This window comes from Vulpes lagopus, chromosome 11 (assembly GCF_018345385.1).
Source record: "Vulpes lagopus strain Blue_001 chromosome 11, ASM1834538v1, whole genome shotgun sequence".
In the NCBI taxonomy this organism is placed as follows: domain Eukaryota; kingdom Metazoa; phylum Chordata; class Mammalia; order Carnivora; family Canidae; genus Vulpes; species Vulpes lagopus.
This window is the reverse complement of record NC_054834.1, coordinates 75243723-75264016: the sequence shown is the minus strand read 5'-3', so window position 1 is coordinate 75264016 and position 20294 is coordinate 75243723. Positions and strand designations below refer to the sequence as shown.

Here is a 20294-nt window from a genome sequence, read left to right as displayed (position 1 = left end):
TAAGGTTATCTGCGATCCCAAGTGGGGCCTGCTCTGGCTTTGAGGTTCCCAGATGCGGAGGAGGGCCCTGCCTGGCTTTCACCTTCAAAGGACTGGGGGTAGGTGGTTAAGGATAATGGGGTTTGGGTCGTTGATTGCTCTAGGGGGTCCCATTTTGAAGGAAGAGACAAAAAACAGTTGGGGTTCTTACACCATCCCCTTTTTAAAACACATTATTGCCTGAGGTCCTTACAATTCCCCCTCCCATCTCTGGAGGCTTCGTTGTCAGGCTTGTCCACTTGAGAGGAGCTCCACTCCATCACCTGACACCCGTCAGCAGGTTGCAGCCTGTTCTGGGGCTGCTGCTGAGGGTGGCAGGGTGCTCAGAACCAGTTCATCCTGGCCTAGGATGCCACCTTGGTCTTCAGCAGTCAGCAGGCCACTGGACCCAAAGAACTTCACCATGGCATGGACCTGTGGCAGCTCTGAGAAGGTCTCCACAGTCAGCAGCATGGCCAGGAGCCCAAGGAGCAAGTAACCTGGTGAGGAGAGGTTGCTAGGGCAGCTCTTGGGGTGCCAGTGATGCTCCCTGCCCACCTCCCAGGCAGGTGACCCCCTCCCCACCAGTACCCACTGCCAGTCACAACTCTCTCAACTCCACCATCAGGATTCTTCCAACTACAACTCCCACTCCACAGCCTAGGGCAGTGCTCCTTCACCCTTGAGGCTCAGCCTTCCTGGTGGCTTATGGGAGTTTTAGTCCAGGCTCCACTTCCCTCCTCTCCTTTCTCCCACACTCTGTGGCAGCTGGACTCACCAAGAAGTGCAAGCTGGCCAAGGTGATAAAGTACTGGATGAAGGCCACGGCTACCACCTGGCAACAGGTCCCCCAGGCCGATGGTGCTGAGTGAGCTGAAGCAGAAGTAGATGGCCTCCAGCAGGTCGCACTCACCCTGCAGCCCCCACAGCACCAGTGCTGGAAGCAGCACGAAGGTCCCGGCCACCAGCAGGCCCAATCCAGCTGCATGCAGCAGTGCAGCCCTCTCTGGGGCCAGCTGCCAGTGGATGGCCACCCAGGCCCCAGGGTGGCTTAGCAGGGGCAGCAGGCAGCAGCGCAGAGCAGCCAGGAGTGCTAGGGAGGCTGGCAGCCCGAGGGTTGCGTAGACCACACAGAAAGCCTTTCCACCTGCTGATAGTGGGGCCATGTTGCCATAACCTGGAAAGGAGAGAGGTGGTAGGCAAGGTCACTTGCGTGGGGTGCCAGGTGTGGTTCCCCTCTTTCCCCCAACAAGGCCGCTGGCAGAAGGCTGCCCTCTGGTGGCTGAGATGATGGGAACTGTTCAGACCTGGGCTCTGGCTGGCTTTGCTCCTCATTTGCTGCGGGTCTTTTAACCAGTCTTTTAACCTCTGTAACTGCTCTTCCCAGTTAAGTGTCTGACTCTTAATCTTGGCTCAGGTCATGATCTCAGGGTCATGAGATCAAAGCCTGGAGCCTGCTTAAGATTCTCTCTCCTTTTCTCTCTGGGCACCGTCCTCCTCCCCAACCTCCCCTACTCTTAAATAAACAAACCAACCAACGTCTTTGGCCAATCTTTTCTGGAAAATGTAAGGATTAAAAGAAGCAGTCACCTTAGGCCTCTTGTAGCTTGGGACAGTTTTGAGAACTGCTGTCCTGCCCCAGAGGAAGCTTGGTTTTCTCAGATTCCTTAGTTCTGCCCTTGATACTTCCAAATCCCCTAGGAAGAATAATACCCAGTCTATCACTTCCCAAAGGTGTACTGAGACATCCTGTGTGCCAGGCCTTGCACTGGAATCTGAGTGTGCTCAGGCCCTGCCATTTGGAGACAGGCAGGAAAATCAGTAGAGACACTTCATGTGAAGGGTGGCAAGAGAGCCAGCATGCCTGAGAGAAGGCATTCAAAACTGGAAAAACATGTGCAAAGTTAGGGAGAGGTGGGGGAGCAGGGTGTGCTGGGCAAACAGGACCAGCTAGTCCAGAGGTTGTAAATTCAAATGCCTAGAGGAGCCTGTTGTGAGACAAGAGGGAGTGGTGGGGACTGGGCTGGCCTGGAGAGGACACACTCTGCCCAAAGTGCAGGCCTATTCCACTCCAGACAATATGGAATCCCTTGCAGGGTTTTTGGCTCCATGCAAGTAGGTTTCCTGATTGTTCAAAAGAATCTGGCAATATAGATTTTAATTCAAAAAACACTTAGACACTTGGCAGGTGGAGAAACCTCCAGGGCTGTGGGTCCCATTCCTTTATTTCTCCGGGCCTTTGCACATCTTCCCTCTGCCAGGAATCTCTTCATCTGCCAGGAATCCCTCATCTCTGTGCCCTCTCACCATGGCTAACGTCATCAGGGCCTCCTCCCCCTGGACACACTCTCCTGAGTTGGTGGTCCGAATCTGTACTCCTGGGTCCACTCCATTTTACTCCACTCAAGAATTCGCCCCACAGTATCTGTCCCTTACCTGGCCTCAGGCCACGGGTCTGGGCATCTTTCCTGGGTCTGGGGGGCAGGCAAGAGGGTGTGGCTGAGGAGGGCACACCCCACCTGGCAGCTGAAGTTGAGGCACCAGTTGGGGTGTTGGGGTGGGAAGCCCCAGCTGTGACATCAGGCCTAGTCAGGCCTGGGCTGTCTGGCATTTTGGGTCTGGCAGAAGGGCTACACCTCCAGTGCCCCCAGGAACCCCTCCTGCTGGGCCGTCTGGCGGCCTTACCCGTGGTAGTGAGGATGCTGGCAGTGAAGAGCAGGGCTGAGGGCAGATCCCAGGTCCTGGACTCTGAGCCATTGCCCAAGCTGGAGACCCCGTGTACCTGGGCTTCCAGGGCAGTGCCCAGCAGCTCCTCCAGCGCCCCCGGTGGCAGGCAGGCCCCATACTCCGCCTGGAAAGCAGCCAGCTCTGCCCTGAGCTTGGCCTGGAGCTGGAGCGCTGGAGGCCCCTCCAGGGCCTGAAGCACGGCAGCCCCGATGCCCAGGGCCAGCAGGTGGGCTGCCACCAGGAGTGGGAACCGGGCCCAAGGCCTCAGAGTCCCCATGGTGAGCTACCCGGGGTTGGATCCGCTGTGAAAGCTGATGGCGGCGCCACCACAGGCACCTACCTCAGAGGGGCTGGGCAGGGTGGGGTAGGGAGGAGGTGCTACGTGGGTGGCTGAAGACAGAGCAATGCCTAGGACGCAGCAAGGGAGAGTGTGAATGAGCTTGGAGGGCATCTGGGTCCCTCTGCCCGGTTTCTGGGGGCAAGGCATTGTTTGCTCAATTCCCTGCGCTGGGGAGATACGGGTGGGGTGCAGCAGGAGGAGGCCCTAAGAGATAGCGACTGGCTCAAAAATCACACTGTGGTGGCTTATTCAAGGAGGAGCTCACTCCTCTGTCACACACACTGCATTCACCTACTCAGCACACACTTCAATCCTGAAGACACTAAGAAGAGGACAGACACAGGTCCCTTCCCTCCTGGTGTTGCCACAAGAAAACTGTTAGCAAGGAGATGTGACAAGTTCACAGTTACACATGCCTGAAGTTCTGGGGCAGGGGGGACTCCCTGGGAAGGCTTTTGGAGGAGTGAAGAGTGACATTTCAGCTGGGGAACAGAAGAGGCCAGTCAAGGTGGGAGAGAGCTTGGGGTGTGAGAGGAACAGCGGGCTGGCTGTTGTGGGAGAGAGGGTAAAGACATGGGGTCATGAGGACAAGAATAGCCTAGGGAGACCTCTGGGGGGCTACTGCAGGTAGGAAGGAAGAGGGGAGGGGAGTGGCAGGATCTGGGACAGGCCAGGTAGAGGCAGGGTGGTGAACTAAGAGAAGCCAAGGATGCCCAGAGGACCCTGGACAGATGATGCTCTCACACCTCCGTTCTGAGTCCTCCCTGAAAACCCTCTGAGCTGGGCCCTCCTGAGTCCTGCCCCACTGAACATGGAGGACCCAGAGGGCCTGGCTGCTAGGAAGTGTGTAGGGGAGGGGAGGAGCCTAGGCTGCGACTCCCCTGAATCATGGAGGGCCCTGCCCTGGGGCATGATGTGAGGGCGGCTGCTGCCCACAGAAGCCTGCAGCAGAAGAAGCATGGGCAGAGCTGGGTGCCAGTGTGGGTCACTCTTTCCAGTTCCAGACCATGGAACAGACAAACCTGGGACAAATCCCCAAGGTGCTGCCCAGAGGGCTCCAGCCCCCTAAGCTTAGCAAGTTAACTGGTGGGGGCAGCACAGTCAGGGAAGATGTCCCAGAGGAGGTGATGTTGGAGCTGGGCCCTGACGACAAGCAGAGACTGCCCAGCAGCAGGAAGAATCGGGGTGAACAGTCACCAGTCACTTGTAATGGCAGGAAAGGCCTGGCAAGGGCAGGGTAAAGGTGGGTGAGACCAGTGCATGTGGATGCCGAGAACCGGCCTAGACCACCTGGCTGAGGCCAGTGGACTCAACTCCAGCCTAGACACAAGCCAACTGCTCATCGCGCTGGGGGCACTAGGTCATGAGGGGTGTGTGATGGGTTGGATCTCCCCCACCCGCCCCATTACCTTCAGAAAGGTGACAGGCTATGCCTGGGGAGACAGCTTGGAGAGTTTATTTGGCTTCATTGGATCCTGAGGCCGAGGCCCCAACCCTGGCCGGGGCAGCAGGAAGGCACCCAGAGAGTCCTAGCCCCAAATGACCTCAGGGCAAGGTGAGGGTGGGGGGGGGGTGCCCAGGCACTGAGCCCTGGGGCAGGGGCTATAGTAGTAGGGCCTGATCAAAAGTGCTGGTGACAGCTGAGGCTGGCCCCTCTCCCAGGCACATCCCCTCCTTCCTGCACCAACCCTGGGGGCAATTCCCTGAGACAGGCTCTGGTCCTCCCAACCAGCTGGGTACAGTGTTGGGCCCCAATGGGGCAGGTAAGTCGGGGGACCCACAGGTTTCAGGTGTGTCGGGGGACGTAGGCCCCTCGTCCAGTGTGAAGGCTTCCTGTGCAGTGTAGTGTTCCTGACCCCCAGAAGGGGTGGGGTCCCTGGGGGAAACCAAGGCAGCTACAGAGGCTTGCCCGGCTCCTGTTCCAGTGTATACTGTGGCTCCTCTAGGGCAGCTGGAGCGTGGGGGAGCAGCCCGGCCCACTCACGGCCCTGCCTCTGGCGCCCACGGGGCCTGGGCACCTATGTCTTTGGTCTGTGCCCTGCAGTCCTGAGGGCCCCCCCGGAAGGGGTTGGCGGGTGGAGAGTCCCAGAAGGGGTCTGAGTCTGGAAACAAGGTCCAGGGTGCCCGGCGGGGCGCAGGTTGTGGCGAAGACAAAGGTGAAGGCCGGGGCCCAGCTGACACAAAGCTCCACGGGTCGATGCGGCTGCGAAGGGGTGAAGGCCGTGGTCGGCTAATGAGGCCCAGGGGTGGTGAGCGTGGGGTGCCTGGGGTGCCAGGAGCCGAGCGCGATATCCCGGGTGGGGGTGAGACAGTACTTCCTAGGGAGTAGGGAGAGGGGGCCTAGGGTCAGGCAGCCATCGGGTCCTGGGCATCCACCCGAGGCACTGCCCAGCTCTGGGCCTTGGTTTTACCATCTGCACAGGGAGTGCTTGACTCTGAACTTCCATGCCCCCCGCCCTGTTGTACTCTGCTGGGTGTGTGTGTGTGTGTGTGTGTGTGTGCATCTGTTTATGCAGTGGTTAAGAGCAAGATCTCTGGGGTAGAGGGGCCTGCACTTGGATTCCAGCTCCACCTGGTACTGGTGGGAGCCTTGAGTTCCCCATCTCTGTGCCTTAGACTTCCTCATCTAAAACATGGGTATGACTGGAGTGCCTTGTGCACAGGGTCCCCCCCACTCCCCGGGTTGTTTAGTGAGACAAGGTCTCTACAGCAGTAGGAACAGCACCTGGCGCCAGTTAGCAACCAGTAGGCGTTTGCTCTCCTCACCCCATGATTATTCCTAGTATTTCACAACCCGCCAGGCCGGGCCCCACCCCACCCCCCTCCACTGGGTGACTGAACTTGGCAGTCAGCCCCCTATAGGCGCCCCCATGCCCCGAGGGCCCGGTCTGGCATCCAGCAGCCCCCCTCCCCTCCGGCCCCACAGTGGGCCAGCCACTAGCCACTCACCACGCCTCTCTTCCTCACGCCGGGGGCTCTTGGCCGACCGCTGGCCCACAGGGACCCCCAGCTCCAGCAGCAGGGGCGCGGGGGCCGGCGGGCTGGGGGCATCGGGGCTCAGCGGGGAGGCGGGGGCGTCAGGCGTCTTGGGAGAGAAGCGGAGGAGCTGGGACGGGGGCGGCTCGGCAGGGGACACGGAGGGTAGTACGCGGGGCGTTGGCGGGGTGTCCCCGCGCTCCCGGCCCGGGCCCCCGGGGGGCTGCAGGTCTCGGCCCAGGCCCAGGGAGGCGAGCAGGGCGGTGCCGCGCAGCAGGGCGCGCTGGATCAGCTTGGGCGTCCCGGAGCCGCTCCCGCGCTCCGACAGGCCTGGGCGCCGAGGCTCCTCAGGCTCCGGGCTCCCCCTCGGCCGCGGGGGGTTACCTGGCAGCGGGGGCGGGCACATGTTAGGCCGTCTTCGGGCGGGGACCCCAGGGACCCCTCAGTGGCCCTGGAACAAGGACTGAGTTCTGCTCCCCACCAACATCTCCCCTGACTCCCTTATTCCCCCACCCAGTTCCTCCACCCCGACGGCCTCCCCCCACCTCTCACTCTCTCTCTCTCTCACTTTGGCCTTTCTGAAGGGGTGGGTATGGGAGGGCAGTGTAGGCTAAGGAGCCAGCGGGAACAAAGCCTGGGAGGCAGCTAGGTGCCTTGGAGCCCAGAGCTGGGGACTGGGGTGAAGAGAAGGGGTGGGGCTGGGTCCACCAGGAGGTAAGCTGAGGCCAGATCCCAGCTGACTTCAGTGGCCTTAATGGGCAGCCAGGGGCATCTGCAGGGCTCCAGGGACAGAGCTGGGACCTGTGCCCTGTGCCCACCTCCTTCCTGGCTGTTCAGCCCTGGTCCTTCTGCCCACCTGCTCTTATTCCATCCGTAGCTTGAACTGGGCACACAGGTCAATTACACTGTACACAACAGCCTGGAGAGGCACACATCACTGTCCTCATTCTAGAAATGAGGAAACTGAGACTCGGGTGGTCAGTTGTTTGTGCCAGGCCTGAGCTCAGTGAGTTAGGGGCATTATGTTGTCTGATCCTCGTGCCCCAGGGGTTCCAGGCTCTAAGAGGTTAAGGGTGTGTCTAAGGCTGCACAGCCAGTGAGGGCTAGAGATGGCTTCACTCCAGGTGGAGGCAACGGAGTCTTTTGCTCTCCACTACTTCCTAGCCAGACTCTGCTCTGGATTTCAGGACATCAGTGTCCTACCTATGGGCCTAAAGTTGGCCTGACTCCATTCTAGACCACCAGGGGTGAGTGTTGGGAACCTGAAATTGAGGAGGGGGTGGTGGTAGCGCCACCTATGATGGCCTCCCACAAAGCCCAAAGTCGTCTTTGGCGCTAGAACTTGCCACTCTCCATTACCACTAAAATAAAGTCCAAGCTCCTTGGCTAGGTTTTCAAAGCCTTCCCTTACTCCACGTACCTTGGACCAGGCCTGGAGTGGGACATGGGGCTGAGTGTCCAGAGGAAGAAATGCAATGCTGGGGAAATTGAGCTTTTACTCCCAAGACTTGGTTCAGGGTCCCTTTTCTCAGCTACAACCCTGATCCAGTCTTCGACTTATCCCTACTTATCCAGGCCCCTGCCTTTAAAATGCAAATTGGCTAAATTCCCCATCACCCTTCCAGAACTGGCTCCTGCCTGCTTTTCCAGCTTCACCCACTCATTCACTCAACTGACATCTGTTGGGACTGGGCTGGGCCCCACAGACCTGGGGGATGAAGGCCTGCAACTCCCTGGCTCTCAGCTCTCCTCTGAGTTCCAGCCAAGCTTCCTTTTCCTGGGGTGTGATAAGCCCGGTGCCTACACACACGCTATTCCCTATGCCCAGCACACCTTCTCCACCTTGGCTTTCCATGATCTCTTATTCACGATTTAACACCTAGGTGAAAGGGCGCCTCCTCTGTGAAACTGTGATGCTGTTAATTATAGTAAGAAATATATATTTGGTCTTCATCTCCTTCTTGGCACAGAACTTCTAACTAAAACTCTCAGATCTTACTCAGTGATAGGTGGGTAGAAGTAAAAGGAGCATCTTCCACTCTTCCTAACCAGCCCCTATGAATCACATTTAAGTTCATATTAACAAAGTCATTTTTGGAAAGCCTGTAAAAAATGGAGGTCTAGTTGCCAGGGGAATGAGCCACATGACTAGGCAGATGGAGATTGAGGTCTATCGCCAACAGCCAATGATTAATCAATTGATCATGTGCACGTAATGAAGGCTCCCTAAAAACCCCAGCCAGAGGGTTTGGAGAGCTTCTAGGTTGGTCAGTACATCAAGGTGCTGGAGGGTGGCATGCCCAGAGAAGGTACTGAAGCTCCACACCCCCTCCCACATACCTTGCCCTACACATCTCTTCTCTCGGGTTGTGCTTGGTCTGTGGTCCTTTACACTTAGTTGGTAATCTAATAAGTACACTGCTCTCCTGAGTTCTGTGAGCTGCTCTAGCCAATTATCATGCCCAAGGGGAAGGAACCTGAGATTTAGAACTGGCTGGTCAGAAGCACAGGTGACAGCTGGGACTCATGACCGGAGTCTGAACTCAGGTCGGGGGCAGGCTTATGGCACTGAGCCCTTCACCCAGGGGGTCTGATGCTAATAACTCCAGCTAGACTATGTCAGGACTGAACATGAGCCACATCTGTGGTGTCAGAAGTGGAGTTGGCAACACCTAGAGGAGAACAAGAGCTTTTTCCTCTTCTAGAAGCCTTCCCTGAACCCCTCTTCACTTGAGCAGTTATTGCTCACAGCATGCCTGATACAGCCTCTGCCTCTGCCCCACCACTTACTACGGTCGGCTCTACTTGTTTGTTTCTGAGCTGCCCTGTCCACCAGACTAGGCCCTCTCCCGGGTCAGGGCAGGGCTGATTTCTAATAGGTCCACGCCTGGCTCATAAAATGCATCCATACATGTTTGATGGAAGGGTCCATTCTTACGACCCTAGCAACAACCACTTTAAGGTGAAGGAACTCACCCTTTACAGTGATATTAAACAGAATAGGGGAAAACATGTTTAAAACCAGGAAGAGAGGGCAGCCCGGGTGGCTCAGCGGTTTAGCGCCACATTTGGCCCAGGGCATGACCCTGGGGACCCGGGTGAGTCCCATGTCGGGCTCCCTGCATGGAGCCTGCTTCTCCCTCTGCCTGGGTCTCTGCCTCTCTCTCTCTCTCTTCTGAATAAATAAATAAAATCTTAAAAAAATAAAAAAAATTTAAAAAAAATTAAAAAGATTTTATTTATTTATTCATGAGAATACACAGAGAGGAGAGAGAAAGGCAGAGACACAGGCAGAGGGGGAAGCAGGCTCCACGCAGGGAGCCCAATGTGGGACTCGATCCCGGTTCTCCAGGATCACACCCTGGGCTGAAGGCGGCGCTAAACCGCTGAGCCACCCAGGCTGCCCAATAAATAAAATCTTAAAAAAAAAACAAAAAACAAAACCAGGAAGAGAAATGAGACAAAGTTAAGGGAAGGTGGACATCAGTACCCGCACAAAATGAGAGCATAAAGACGTTCCTGTGCTCAGTGGCCTGAGAAACAGGTTTCCAAAAGGTTAAGTGCCTTGCTCAAGGTAATGCAGCAAGGAGTTCCTTGAATTTGCCTCTAAGCTTCCTAGCATGAAGAGCTGGCAACCCTGTAGTTTAGGATAAAGCAGTACAACCACCCTTGACCCAGAGATGAAGGTGAAATCGCCTCCATGGGGCCTCACAGAGAGGAGGTGCCATGTGACAGTGGCTCGAGGACAACGTGCTGCACAGGGACGTTCTCTCGGTAGAGGCTGACTGCATCCATCAGCAGGGAGCTTACTGCGACCTGTTCCCCAGTAGTATGGCTGACGCCTAGGGCAATCTCACAGGATCTGTTTTGATTCTCAGCCAGGCTTCTGGTTCTGGCTGTAGGTCAAGTTCATGTACTCTTGTGGGCTCAAGACAGCCACTGGAGTGTGGGCTTATGCTCGGGGAACCCAGTGCTCAGCGAGCAGTTGGGCTGGGGTTGGTGAGATCCTTCCAGATAAAGTGCAAGCTTGAGAAGGAGGGGTTCAGGCCCTTGTGTCCCTAGTCCTGCTTCCTCCAGAGGGCTCTGCAGAATATGGTAGGGGCTGCTTCAACCTACACACCTGGGTTGATGGTACTTTAGGTTCTCTCCTGGCCCTTCTAGCTTGGTATGTTCTAGAGCAGGTGAATCCAAGCGGCCTGCTTGGCCTTCTAATTCTCAGTTCAGTCCCTGCAGCACAGCCAGTTGGGGGCAGTAAAATTTCTGGACCGGGGAGTAGTACTGCAGATGTCTAGGACCTGCCTCTGGAGTCAGACCTTGGTTCCAATCACTATTCTGCTGTGTGCCCTACATCAAACCACATAACCTTCTGTGCCTCTCTATGATGGTGCTAATGATCATACCCACCTCACAGCATTGTCTGGCACGTAGGAGGCACCCCGTAAATGTTACCCGTTGTTCCTACTATCAAGTATAACTCAAGTAAGGGTGGAGGTGATATGCTGGGTGGGGTGACAGGGGCTCTGACAGGACCCAGAGGCAAGGAAGGATGCAGCTTCCTACTCTTTGCCAATCCTGAGCTGAGCCCTTATCCCTCTGAAACAGGGGCCCTGCTCTCTGCCCAACCCCCTAGCTTCCCAAGCAGTGTGTATGTACCCAACTCTTTCTTCAAAAAGCTTCTAAGTCTCTCTGAGTTCAAATCCTTAGCTTAGGGCTCTAGGTAGGTTACTTTACCTCTTGGAGCCTCAATTTTTTCATCTAAAATGGCAATAATAATAGCACATCCTTCACAGGGCTGTTGATCCGATGGAATGCCTGGCACCTAGTAATTGCTGCTCTCCTCGTGGAGGACAGAGAAGCTCAGAACTGCCCCAGATGCAGTGACAGTGGGCCCTGGATCCCCACCTGCTCAGCTTTCTTATCCTCTTCTCTACCTAGAGGATCCCTGGGACTGAGAAGTGCCAGTGTGGCAGCCACCTGCCTGGCTCCACTATGCATGGGTGGTCTCCCTCCCCTCCCTGAACCCAGTTTCCTTTGGATCCCAAATGGGGAGTACCATTCCCTGTCTTCCTTCCTTCCCTACAGCCTGCTGAGGCACAGTAGCTTCCACAGGGCTAGGAAAGCTCCCTCTTGCAGGCTAGGCCTGAACCCAGGATTAACTTCCTATAGTTCTCCCTGCAGTAGCCACAGGAGTACAGCAAGAGTCTGCTGTGGGGTAGATAAAACCACTCACCATTGAGCATCGGGGGTGTAGAAGGAGATCCCAAGGAGGATGAGTCATCTGAATCCAGGTACCACGCAGCTTCATCCAAGCGGGACCTTCTCCTGGGGAGTGGAGGGGAGTTGGACTTCATGAATCTCAGAATTACTGAGAGGTGGACAATGCCGGGCTGGGGGCACTCAGGCGCTCACCTCCCATTCTGGGCTTCCCCAGGCTTGGGGGAACTGGGACCCCAGGCCCAGCATGCTCGCCGCTCTCCATTGCTGGAGTCCTCCAGACGCCGGGGGGATTGGCGGCCCCATGCCTGGCCTGGTTCTGCAGGCTCCACTGTAGGTGGAAAACCAGGGAGTCTGAGCTGAGGTCAAGAACCCTATCATGAGAGGTGGGCACCAGGGACAACTTCTTAGAGGATGGGGGATGAGGCTGGAACCCATACCATTCTGAGGGTGGGTTTGGGGCCACAGAGAATTTGAGCAGAACTGAGATGGGGTAGGTGGGTTTGTGTCCTGGGGCTAGCAATGTGGTGGGACATCTCATCTAGTCCTTCTGCTGGCATCTGTGCTTAATAGTTAGCACACTGTGGCAAACTTGCCTGGGTTTGAATTCTGGCCCTGCCCATCATTAGCTGTGTGACATTAGGCAAGTTACTTTTTTCACTTTTCTCTTCTCCAAATTTAGATAAAATGAATGCTGTCCAGGGAACTTGGAACTATCAGTCTAGAGACAGGGAAGGGAGCCTGGATGTGGGGAGTTAGAGGAGGAGACAGTGGGTGGAATCCACCTCCTAAGACAAGGTCTGAAAGAAAGATAAGGGGCGGGGTGTATGTGTGTGGGGTGGGGGGGGAGCATGGGAAGAGGTTTCTTACACTGGATCGCCCGGAACCGGGGGAAGGTGGGCGAATCCCCAGCTCCGACCTCGAAGACATTTCTCCTCCGGTCCAGGCCAGGTGAGGCCTGCACAGTGATGCGGTGTTTGAAATCTGGTGTTGGGGGGAAAGCAGGGTACAGGTTTGTGGTGGACAAGAGCCAGGATTCCAACCCTCAGGGTCCTCTCGGCCAGCTCCCAGGCCACCAAGGCAGCGCAAGGACCGGGCCTGGCACGGCGGCTGTGTGACCGAGGCGAGCATCACTACCTTCACGGGCCCCAGGTTCTCGGTAAGAAAAGCAGCCAGCCTGGACGCCGCCACCATCAGAAGTGAGGGACTCGCTGATTCCCGGGAGGACACCGTCCGGGTCCCCAAGGCCTCACCGGCACTTTCCTGACCCCGCCCCTCCCCGGCCGCCAGCCAAGATTTCCACCAGAACCCGCCCACACGCCGAAACAGCGCTGCGGGCCCCACCCCTCCCAGCCTTCAGTTTACAGGCCCGCCCACCAACACCCCGGCCAATCCGTGTGGCCAGCGCGGCCTGACCCCACCCTCCGCTCACGCAGCCAACGGCTGGGCGGTGCGCCGGGCCCCGCCCCTTACCGAGGGGCATGCTGATGCGCTCGCCGCCGTCCCGCGCGCGGAGCTTGCTGCGCTTGAAGGTGCCGCGCCGGCGGCGGACGTGCGGCCGCTCGCGGTCCACCTGCTGCAGTAGCAGCGTCAGCTCGCGCTCGAACACCTCCAACTCCCACTGAGCCAGCAGGTGCTCGCGCCGCCGCAGCTGCTCCGCCTGTGACCGCTGCTCACGCGCCGCGCGGGTCAGCTCCTCCTCGCGGCTCAGAAGTTCCTGTGCCCGGAACAGTGAAGGCGGTGGGATCAGCCGGGTCTGGGCCCTAGCGTCGGCCCCCACCCCTGCCCCAAGGAAACCGGGGAGGCACTTCCCGGCGTTTCTTTCCAACCTCGTGACCCCCCACCTTTTCCTTGGCCCGCAGCTCATCGAAGAGGCCTTGGATCTCGCGCTTCCAGCCTTCCTGCATGGAATGGAAGGAGTCCCGCGGCATTTCCCGCAGGACTTGCGCCTCTAGCGCCTCCAGCTGCTGCAGGATGGAGGCAAAGTCGGGCCTGCGATGGGGGTCCTGCGCCCAGCAGTCTGGGGACACGGAGTGGAGGGGGGGACAGAATGAGAAGGGGTCTGTGGGTGGATGTGTCTTGTGCCCAGGAGCTCTGCCCCGCCCCCTCCAGCCCCTTCCCCTTACCTGCCATGAGCTGTGCGAAGGGCTCAGGGCAGGTGGATGGGATGGGCAGTGTGAGCTTGTTGACGGCTACTCCGTAGGCCACAGCAAGGCAGTCGATACCACGGTAGGGCACCTCCCCAGTCAGCAACTCCCACAGCAGCACCCCGAAACTGTGGGCGAGACAAAAGGTCTGTATCCACTCCTCTACCTACTCATTGCCATTTCACCCCAAAACAACTAGGAACCAAATGACGGGTCCCTCTCCACTGGGCACTGCCTCTCTACCCAGCCCTAGATTTTGGCAGCCACCTGTGTCCTCCTCAGCCCCACAGATGGCCTTGCCCAGTCTCTACCCAGGTCTCACCTCCAGACATCACTGCCCTTAGAGAAGGTGGAAGCCTTGATGACCTCAGGAGCCATCCAGGCATAGGTGCCTGCAGCACTCATTTGTGTGGTTTTGTGCCACTCTCGGGCCAGGCCAAAGTCCGTTATCTTCAAGGTCTTGTGGTCCATGTCATCACCTTCAATGGGCTGCAGCAGCAGAACTGGGGAAAAGGGCAGCTGGATTGTAGGTGCTCCACATCAGGTAGTGGGGACAGGGGAGGAGCTAGGAGCAAGCCATCACCTGACAGACATGCAGGCTAGGTACTGGGAGCATAGAAGTGATCTTGCTCTGGAGAGTTCACAGCTGGGGTTGGGGTAGAATCAGAGAGAAATAGCAATACTGGGAAACTTGTGGAGGGGCTACTTGGGGCGGGGCATATACACTCAGCTCTAACACTCACTAACAAATCTCTGAGGTACACACCATTATCCTCATTTTATAGAAAAGGAAACTGGGCAGAGAAACAACTTGCCAAGATCATCTGCAAATAAAGAACAAATTTCCACCACATCTATGTGGTTCTAAATCCAGTGTTCTAACTTTTCTCTAATGCTGCATTGGATAGAAACCCAATGTGTCTTGTCATGTTGCTGAAGCAGAAGAATGAACTAGAACCTCTCTTGGGAGGGGAGCAGGAGGGAGCAGGAGGGAACTCCTTGGTGAGAGAGGAAGCCCAGCAGGCCCCTGGTCCCCTTATTGCCTCTTGGCTAGTACAACCACTCCCGGGAGAGAAAGACTCCAACAAAAGACGTCTACTGATGCAGTTGGATGTGAAGAAATAGGGGGTCTAAGAACTGAAGGTTCTTAGAAAAGAAAGAAGCTGGGGACAAATGTAGGAGTGGATGGTCAGACTTGGCAGGGGCTCATGGTGTTGACCCAGATGGGGCCACCAAACTCTGTACAGAGAGGAGAAGCAGCAACTTGCAAATCTCTCATCAGGACAAACGTGACTCAAATGAGAAGGTTTTGAGGACAGAAAGGGGATAAAGTCATAGAATCATCGAGGGTTTGAAAGGGCCTCTCACTTTTCTATTTACTGCAGAGAAGTGACATCCAAGCCAAATACCTTCCCGCACATATGTCATTTTAGGGCACATGCACCTCTCAGCTCTCCTGTCCAGGGTGACAGCACCCTTCTGGGCACAGCTCAAGGTACTGGGGCTGCGGCAGAGGGGATGGACACCTAACCTAACCTGGCAAAATGGAGGACTTCTCAGGGCTGGTGGTGGAACTAGGATATTCAGTTTTCCAGGCATAAAGCTATAACCCCCAATCCTGCTGCAGGCCAAACTCTCTGGGCCTTGTGGGGGCAACTGGTACTGCTGTCCACCTGCTCCCTTCTGTCTTTGATTCTGGGGCCTCTGCCTGCTTCTGCTGCCCCCCCCCCCCACTTTTAAAGATTTTATTTATTTATTCATGAGAGACACCGAGAGAGGCAGGCTCACTGCTGGTGGGACTCTGATCCCAGGACCTGGGGATCATGACCTGAGTCACTCAACCACCGAGCCACCCAGGTGCCCTTTCTGCTGTTTCCTTAGGCCCTCCTCTAACCTCAGCCTTTCCAGTGCCAGTGTTCCTCAGAGCCTGGCCTCTCCTCAACCTCTGCCCACTGCCCTCAGGCTGTCTTGGCCTCTCCCAAGTGCCCCACTGCCCACTCCCCATTGGCTTCTCCCACATTTGGAGCTCTAGGTCGGAAACCAATTCAGCTGCCCATCACTGCCCTGTCTGATGTCCAAAGGCCCTCAAGAACCACCTTCATCATCCTACCATACCAGCAAATCTTCCGACAATTTCTCCTGATTCAGAGAATGGTCCTACAATCCACCCTCTCCTCTGAGCCAGACTGACTGGACAGAGAAACAACTTGCCAAGATCCCCAACTTGCTGAGTCCCAAACAATTAATAAAGCTAAGGATGATAACAAAACCCACCTCAGATGGTTGTCATAAGTATTTAACAAGATCACACTTTTTTTTTTTTAAGTAGGCTCCACAACCCAGTGTGCAGCCCAACATGGGGCTTGAACTCACAGCCCTGAGATCAAGATTTGAGCTGAGATCAAGTTGGATGCTCAACTGACTGAGCAACCCAGACACCCAAACAAGATCATACTTCTTAAATCCTTAGCCCAGGGGGTGACATCTAGTATGAGTACCCTAAAGATTGTCAGCTGTCCTAAAGATTAGTCCTCTACCTTCTCATATGGACTCTCCTTGCTGTCCTTTGTCAAGGGTACTCCCGGCTTTGCAACAGCCTCTGTCCTGGCTGTTGGAAGCTCAGAACTGGACCACTTAGTAGACATTACACAAGCTCATTCCAAAGCAGAACCACAGCAGGGTGGGGGCAGGTGGCTGGAGTGGGACCAGGCAAAGGGGTCTATGTGTGGAGGCTGGAGAGGGACTCCCATCTCCTCTGGTAACAGCACCAACCCATCCTCTTGAAGACCAACTGGTCAGGTCTCTAGCCACTCGTACCTCACAGACCAGTGAAGGGCTTCTGCACCAGCCTCTCTGGCTGAGGGGCCAGCCTCCTCTTTTCCATCAGGTAATCTGAGGCCCAGAGACACGCAGCCTCTTATCCGAAATCTTGGGACATCTTTGTCCTAGTGGCCTGTCACCTCCCACCACCAACTTGGCCTGACACTTCTGAAGCCTCATCCTCACCTCTGCATCCCCTGCTTTTTTCCAAGTGCCCTGAATTTGTCCCAACCCGATCTGCCCCTTTGGTGTATGATATAGACCTTGGGGAAGGGGTGGTCAGGGGCCACCTGGAGCGGAGAAGGCTGGAGACCCCAAGCTCAGTCCCATTCAGGGCCCTGGCCCCCAGCCCCCTCCCCAGGCCAGCCTCTGTGGGGCCAGGGAGTGGCCTGGGCAGCTCACGCCTCTTCCGCTTCCCTCCCATGGTCCCTACTTCTCCTTTCTGGGAGGCTGAGACCAGGTCTCCAACTGGGAAGGGAGTCCTTTGGGGGAGAAATTGGGGGAGGTCTGACCCAGGCTGGGCTGGCTGGTCAGTCCTGTGACTCGTGGGCCCAGAGAATTCCCCCTCCACTCCCCGCCAAGCTTCCTCACAAGGCCCCCATTGTCCAGGAAAATCACGCCATTGTTTCCTGCCTGTGCCCCCCCCAGCCCAGGGACTCCCCCCACCATCCCACAGACAGCACCCCAAGCCGAGGACTGGGGTCTCCAAGGTGGGAGGCCAGGCTCAGCGAGGCTGAGGGCACCTGGCCTGTCCTTCACCATCACCCAGACTCTGGGAGAGATACAGGGGAAGGGGGGGATGCAATCCCTGGCTCCTTCCTCTCCCACAGCACCCCCCTCCCTTGGTTCTTTCCTCCCCGGCAGGCAGCTGGGGTGGGGAGGGAGCAGAGGCTGGAGCAGGGGCAGGAAGCCGGCTCAGGGGCAGCAGGAAACGCAGGAAGCAGTGGGGAGGGTGGGGAGCAGGGGCCTGGGCTATTGTTCCATTTTTTCTGGAAAGAAAACTGGAGGAAAAACAGAAGAAGGGAGTCCCCTCCCCCAAAGCCTTCGGGGAATCTCCCTTGGATTGGGGCAGGGAGTGGGGGTCCCTGGAGGGCTAGCGCCAGGCGAGCAGTGAGAAGTACCCCACTGGATGAGAGGAGTAGGTGGGGTGGCTGGCAGGCCTTCCCTTGTCCCTCCGGGCCTGGCAAGGACTCGGATATTACTGTGTCATGGCGTCCTACTCCCCACAAGCCACTTGTATATGGCCAGCCCAAGCCAGGCGGTCCAAAATATCTATGCTCACCCGCCACCAAGAGCTGCCCAAGCCTCTCCAATAACCCATCAATTCCTTCTGCACTTCCTATTGCTCTACAGCCTGGACCCTGGTTCCCCCCTCCCCTGGCAAATCTAGCCCTGTGTCCCCACTACTGGGGGCAGGGTAGGTGGTTCTGAGTCCTGCCTCTTTGCCTTTGCTCTGGTCATGTTCTACCTGAACATCCAACAGGGTGCCTGCTTGTGGCCTAGTGTGAAGCTTATCTGCTCCAGGAAGCCCTCTGAACCTGTCACTCGCTTGTCTTGGGCCCATGCTGGGCAGTGTGTTGGGCCTGAAATGGCTGGAGATGCTGTACTGGACTGCTTGAGTCTCCCTTAACCCCACCAGGCCCACCCTAAGTGCTAATTCCAGGCAAAGCCCTCTAGGTGATCCAGCCCTCGAATGTTCCCCCACATAGCTGCAGACCCACTGTGTGCCAGGCAGCAGACACCAGGCTCACCCAGCCCCTTACACCATTTCACCTTCCTGGTCACTCCCTTTTTACAGAGTCCAAAATTGAGGCTCTGAGTTGAAATAACCAGTTAAAGGTCATGCAGTCAGGGGTATGGGCAGAGCCAGAATTCCAGCCCTGTCCCCAGCCTTGACAACCACCGGTTTGGTGGGGGCTTTCCTCTCCAAGATCTCTGTTCTGGAGGAGCTTCCTACCCCAAGAACAGAGCATCAACAGCATGGGCATGAACTTTAGGGGGGAAGAAGATGACTGCCAGCATCCAGAGCTCTACTGCCTTGAAGTGGTGCCCATGGTTAGGCAGGACACTTATGGCTCACTTGAGAGATCCCAATTTTTTAACCTGGTGGCTGTGAGCCAGGGTCAAAGACTCCTGAGGCTGGGGCGTGAAGTACTGTTTGGTGCCTGGGTCTCCTGCTTTGCGGCCAGTGTGGGTAAATGGCACCCCGACTCTACTAGGACTCCCCTAGGGAAGGAGCTCCTGCCTCGAGTAGATCCCCAGGGGACTCAGCTGAGAAGTTGGCTGGTGTGTGCTTGGGCTGTGCCACCCTCCAACCATGCTCCCCAAAACTCACTGTTGTTGGACTTGAGGTCTCGGTGGATGACAGGCACCAGGGCCTCACAGTGCAGGTAATGCATCCCACGGGCAATCTGCACAGCCCAGTTGACCAGTACGTGGGGGGGCACACGTCGCCCAGCCAGGGCACGGCTGAGGGGCCCACCTGCTGCGTACTCCATCACTAAGCACAGGTTGGGCTCCTCCAGGCACACGGCCTTGAGGGCAATGATGTTGGGGTGTGCCAGCATGGCGAAAAGCCGGGCCTCCTGGCGCACACTCTCGGCTGTCACACTGATGTCCTCATCGGGGTCCTGGCGAGCTGCCTTCACAGCCACCAGCTCACCTCGCCAGCTGCCGCGGTAGACCTTGCCGAAGCCACCGATGCCGATCACCTCCTCCAGCCGCAGCTCTTGGAAGCTGGCCACCTCGCAAGGGGGTGGGCCACCGCCCCGAGACACATAGTTGGATGGAAAGATGCCCACTTGGCCACCCACCTGGCCGGCCCACCAGCCCTCATCGCCTGAGATAGCTGCATCCCGGGACAGCACCTCCACACGGTCGCCCTTTCTCAGGGCCAGTTCATCCTGCCCATTGGGCTCATAGTCAAACAGGGCTGTCCACACGGGGTTGGCATAAGCCGCTGTCTTCGGGGACCCCTCTGGCCAGCCTCCGCTACTGCCCCCACCGCCCCCACCGCCACTGCTGTTCCATGACCCCAGCGGGCTCTTGAGAAAGAGGTTCTTCAAGGGCTCCATGGCTGGAGTTGATTTGGGGGCAAGCAGGGTATCTTCCCTGGGTGTCCCCTGGTCCCCACCCCTGCTGGCTGCTGAGGCCCCCTAGTCCCGGAACCTGGGCATCCGGGCCCTGGCCCTCAGCTCCAGACCCACACCTCTCTGGGGAGCCAGGAGTATTGACTCCCAGCCCCCCGCATCTCGGGCTTCTAGAGGGCCACCCAGGGCAGTGTGGTCAGGCTCTGGGGGTGGGACCCCGGGGCCTCCTGCGTCTCACCATGGCCAGCTTGGAGGGGCCTGAAGTCCCTCCGTCCCAGAGCAGTCCTGGGAGATTGGCTCCAGCACTCGCCAGGCAAGGTGGGGTCCGCAACGGGCAGCGCGGGGACTCCGTTGGGTCTCTGCGCAGGGGGTGGCTGGAGTGTTCCTAGATTGGTCGAGCTGCCGCTTCCCAGTCCGGCTCCCTCAGCCCGACGGCTCCAACCCCGTTCCCTTCTTCCTCCTCCCTTTGTACTTTGGCCCCGGGGGCGGGAGGCAGAGGTGGAGGGTGGAGTTTCACTTTTTTCCGCTCTTCTCCCTCTTGCAGGAAACAGCATCAGATGACGCGGGCGGGTAGCGCTGCTCCCCTCCCAGAGGCTGCCGGCGCCGGTCCCGGGAGTTCCCGGGTAGGCGGGCAATGAAGGGCAGGAGGGGATGATCGCCCCGAACACCCATCGCAGAAGGTTCAGGGTCAGGGTTGGTCTTTGCTAAGGACAGGCCATCTCTTCCGCATCCGCATCCTCAAAACGGGGTAAAGAACCTGGCTTGGCAGTGGGGCAAGCCTAGTCTTGGCTCCGAAGTTGCAGGACTGCATAACTCATCTTCTCGCCTCCTTCCCTTCATAGCTGAAATAGGGACCAGAAGCTCTGCTTGGGATGGGAGTGGGCAAGACTGGAAGACGGAACTGGCTGCATCTCAAACTCTTGGAACGAGTTGTCTAAGACCGTCCTCTTCCCCTTACCTGGG

The 20294-nt window shown here is 57.3% G+C and overlaps 2 protein-coding genes across 2 annotated transcripts; both read right to left on the bottom strand.

Moving 5' to 3' along the window:
• Positions 1–81: 81 nt before the first annotated feature.
• Positions 82–4421, bottom strand: KCNK7 (potassium two pore domain channel subfamily K member 7). The gene is made up of 3 exons (XM_041721929.1): positions 2704–4421; positions 797–1195; positions 82–518 (listed from the first exon to the last, which is right to left on the bottom strand). Exons 1-3 carry the CDS (start codon positions 3020–3022, stop codon positions 313–315), a joined length of 924 nt encoding a protein of 307 aa, XP_041577863.1. The 5' UTR covers positions 3023–4421; the 3' UTR covers positions 82–312.
• Positions 4422–4518: 97 nt separating this feature from the next.
• On the bottom strand, positions 4519–20268 carry MAP3K11 (mitogen-activated protein kinase kinase kinase 11). The gene is made up of 10 exons (XM_041721928.1): positions 18578–20268; positions 13745–13925; positions 13402–13550; positions 13120–13295; positions 12749–12992; positions 12146–12259; positions 11471–11606; positions 11292–11383; positions 6035–6445; positions 4519–5403 (listed from the first exon to the last, which is right to left on the bottom strand). The coding sequence occupies exons 1-10, from the start codon at positions 19314–19316 to the stop codon at positions 5066–5068; spliced, it is 2580 nt and encodes an 859-aa protein (XP_041577862.1). The 5' UTR covers positions 19317–20268; the 3' UTR covers positions 4519–5065.
• Between the last annotated feature and the right edge of the window lie 26 nt (positions 20269–20294).